Here is a 3,283-nt window from a genome sequence, read left to right as displayed (position 1 = left end):
ATATTTCATGTTTTAATTTAAAAATTAAAAAAATACAATTCAGTCACATTTTCAATGCCATGTAATAAAAAACTATACGGTCAACAAACCCTTCTTAACAGGGTCATTTCAATTTGACGGAAAGACCCTAATTGATTCAATTTTAGAAAATAAGGACTTAATTGAGACGTAAAAAAAAAAAGGACCTATTTGAGATTATAGACGAAAATAAAAACCTATTGAAACATTAAAACTTTGAGTAATTAAAAGTATAATAAATTATGGGAGACAAGTAAGTGGATAGCATTTCAATTGAAAAAAGAAAAAAGAAAAACAAAACAAAAAATGTAAAACCCTAACTGCTACCTATTCCCAAGCCCAAAACCCTTTTCTTCTTTCTCCTCTCTGGGCGAGCAAACTTCCATTGCCACCAATGCCTCAACCCAGAGCAACGCGGTTCCTCCTCCTCCTGTCCCGCTGCACCCCAACCCGGAACCGTCCTCCTCCTCCCTACCACCAGCGCCACCACCTCCGAACCATCTTTGATGGCACATTTAAGCCCGTCCGCGACCGCGGCCTGGATCACGCGGTGGAGCGTGAGAAAAACCTCAAACCCTTGATCTCGCTCAAAACCCTCATCAAACGCGAACCCTCCAAATCCCTCCCTCTCTCGCTCATCAAAAGCACCCTCCACTTTCCCTTCCGCCCCATCGAATTCATCCGCAAGTACCCCTCCGTCTTCGAAGAGTTCCTCCCCACTCCTACCCTCCTCCAACCCCACATCCGCCTCACACCGGAAACCCTACACCTGGACGCCGAGGAGCAGCTAGTATACCAATCACACCAGTTCAAACACCAATCAGCTGACAGGCTCTTGAAACTCTTGATGATTGCAAGAATCCACAAAATCCCACTGCCACTCCTTGAGCACTTGCGGTGGGACCTTGGCCTACCGGATGACTACACCGAAACGGTTGTACCGGAGTTTCCTGACTACTTTCGAGTTGCAGACGGGTTCCTGGAACTCGTCTGCTGGAGCCACGAGCTGGCGGTTTCGGTTATCCAGAACCGAAACAAGAAAGATGAATTTGATGGTCAATTGGTGTTTCCTGTGCAGTTTTCTACTGGTTTTGAGATGGATAAGAAGTATGAGAAGTGGTTGAGGGAGTGGCAGAGGTTGCCTTATGTGTCTCCTTATGAGAATGTGTCTCATTTGTCACCAACCAGTGATGAGTCTGATAGGTGGGTTGTGGGTGTGTTACATGAAATTCTTCATGTTTTTGTTGGCAAGAGAATTGAGAAGGATAGTTTGTTGGAGTTTGGAGAGTGGTTGGGGTTGAGGTCGAGGTTTAAGAGGGCGTTGTCGCAGCATCCGGGGATTTTCTATGTGTCTAGTAAAGTTGGAACCTATACTGTTGTATTGAGAGAGGGATACAAGAGGGGTACGCTGATTGAGAATCATCCGGTGATGAATTTGAGGAATCAGTATGTTCATCTGATGAATAGAGTCAGTGAAGAGGGGAAAGTGGGTAAGGTGGTGCAAGGAAAGGGTGGTGCGCATGAGGCAGAGGCTAAAGTCGTTGAAGCGGGTGAAAGAGAGGGAGAGGGAGAGGGAGAGGGAGAGGGTGAGAGTGATGGAGAGAATGTGGGGCAGCATGAAGAAGAGGCATGTGAAATTGAGGATGCCAGTGAAACCGATGTTGATGATGATGATGATGAAAGGAGGTTTTGGAGAGGTAATCAGAAAATTGCTCCTGGTAGAAGGAACAGGGACTTTGGGAAAGTGAAGTTAGATGTTGGCAAGCCTTTTAGGGATTCTGGGAGGGAAAGATTGCATCTTAGAGATTCTGGGAGGGAACGATCTCCTTTGAGAGATTCTGGGAATGAAATATCACGTTTGAGAGATTCTGGGAGGGAAAGATCACGTTTGAGAGATTCTGGGAGGGAAAGATTGCATCTTGGAGATTCTGGGAGGGAACGATCTGCTTTGAGAGATTCTGGGAGTGAAAGATCACGTTTGAGAGATTCTGGGAGGGAAAGGTCGCCTTTCAGAAATTCTGGAAGCGAAAGATCACCTTTCAGAGATACTCGAATGGAACGATCAACTTTCAGAAATTCTGGAAGGGAAAGGTCGTCTCTGAGCGATTCTGGAAGGGAAAGGTCCCCTGTGAGCGATTCTCGAAGGGAAAGGTCACCTCTGAGAGATTCTGGGAGGGGAAGTTCACCTCTGAGCTATTCCCGAAGGGAAAGATTACCTTTGAGAGATTCTGGGACTGAAAGGTCACCTTTGAGAGATTCTCGAAGGGAAAGATCAACCGGGAAGCATACACAGAAAACCGGGGAGAAGAATTCGTTAGAAGTTTCTAAAAGTAGACCAGTGCGAGGTGGACATGTAAAGAAGTTGAGAACACACAAGGGAAATCAAGATCCTCTAAAAGCAGCAGGTCATTAATCATCAAGAAAACCCCCTGTTTTCTGAAGATTCAATTTTTGTTTGCGGAAACTTTCACATATTCTTGTATGTGGTTCCTGCTTTGGTCCTTCCATGTTATTAGTTTGAAACTGAAGGTTACAATTTTTAAATGTTTTATTCTTGCTGCTGTTCATGCAATATAATTTTAGGACCTATAGTTTAGTGATGGCCACTTCTTGGGCTATAGTGGTGTTTTGTAACAGCAAAGAGACTAATGTTATATTGCAAATGTGTTATCTAGGCTACATTTTTTTGGCGTAATTTTTATTTTTAAGGATGTTTCGTGGCTTATCTATTGATTTTAGTTAGAATGGGAAATTTCTTTGTTATTGGTGTAAAGCTCATTATTTTTTAAAGGAGATTCCAAACAGATGTGCATATATTTGATAGCTTGCTTCTGTGGCATTTTTCATTTTTGTTGTTTTATTTTCCTTTTTATTTGTTCTGCAGACTCCCTTCTAAGCTAAATTATAGTTTTGTTCTTATGTTTTATTTCTTATAGGGAGAAAGTTGTTTATCAGAGAAATTACAGAAAAGGGACAGTAAATAGTTTTTTAAAATATAAGCAATTCAACAGTTTAAGGATGTTCAGTAAAGGGATTCTTATTTTTAATGGTCAATTGTTCTTGAGGTGCAAGTATCCTTGAGAATTCTATTCTGTTCTTGACCCCCTACCAATTTCTTTTTACTCTGGTTATAACTACCATCAATAAAAGAATGTACCTGAAAGAGTCTTGAGCATTCTATGCAATAGAATCTGCACCCTCATTCACTATGATAGGTAATAATTCTTTGAATGTATAACAATTTCTGTATGTTTCGGTATACACG

General features: G+C 42.1%; 1 protein-coding gene across 1 annotated transcript; it reads left to right on the top strand.

The window, feature by feature from the left end:
• The first annotated feature begins 265 nt into the window (after positions 1-265).
• Positions 266-2,697, top strand: LOC106764613. Its single transcript, XM_014648903.2, has one exon. The coding sequence runs from the start codon at positions 413-415 to the stop codon at positions 2,429-2,431; it is 2,019 nt and encodes a 672-aa protein (XP_014504389.1). The 5' UTR covers positions 266-412; the 3' UTR covers positions 2,432-2,697.
• The last annotated feature ends 586 nt before the right edge of the window (positions 2,698-3,283 follow it).

This window comes from Vigna radiata, chromosome 1 (assembly GCF_000741045.1).
Source record: "Vigna radiata var. radiata cultivar VC1973A chromosome 1, Vradiata_ver6, whole genome shotgun sequence".
Taxonomy (NCBI): domain Eukaryota; kingdom Viridiplantae; phylum Streptophyta; class Magnoliopsida; order Fabales; family Fabaceae; genus Vigna; species Vigna radiata.
This window is presented reverse-complemented; position numbering and strand designations above follow the sequence as displayed.

Bases quoted from the DNA above. Each gene is read 5' to 3' on its own strand.
- LOC106764613 (XM_014648903.2), top strand. From the start codon at position 413: ATGCCTCAACCCAGAGCAACGCGGTTCCTCCTCCTCCTGTCCCGCTGC.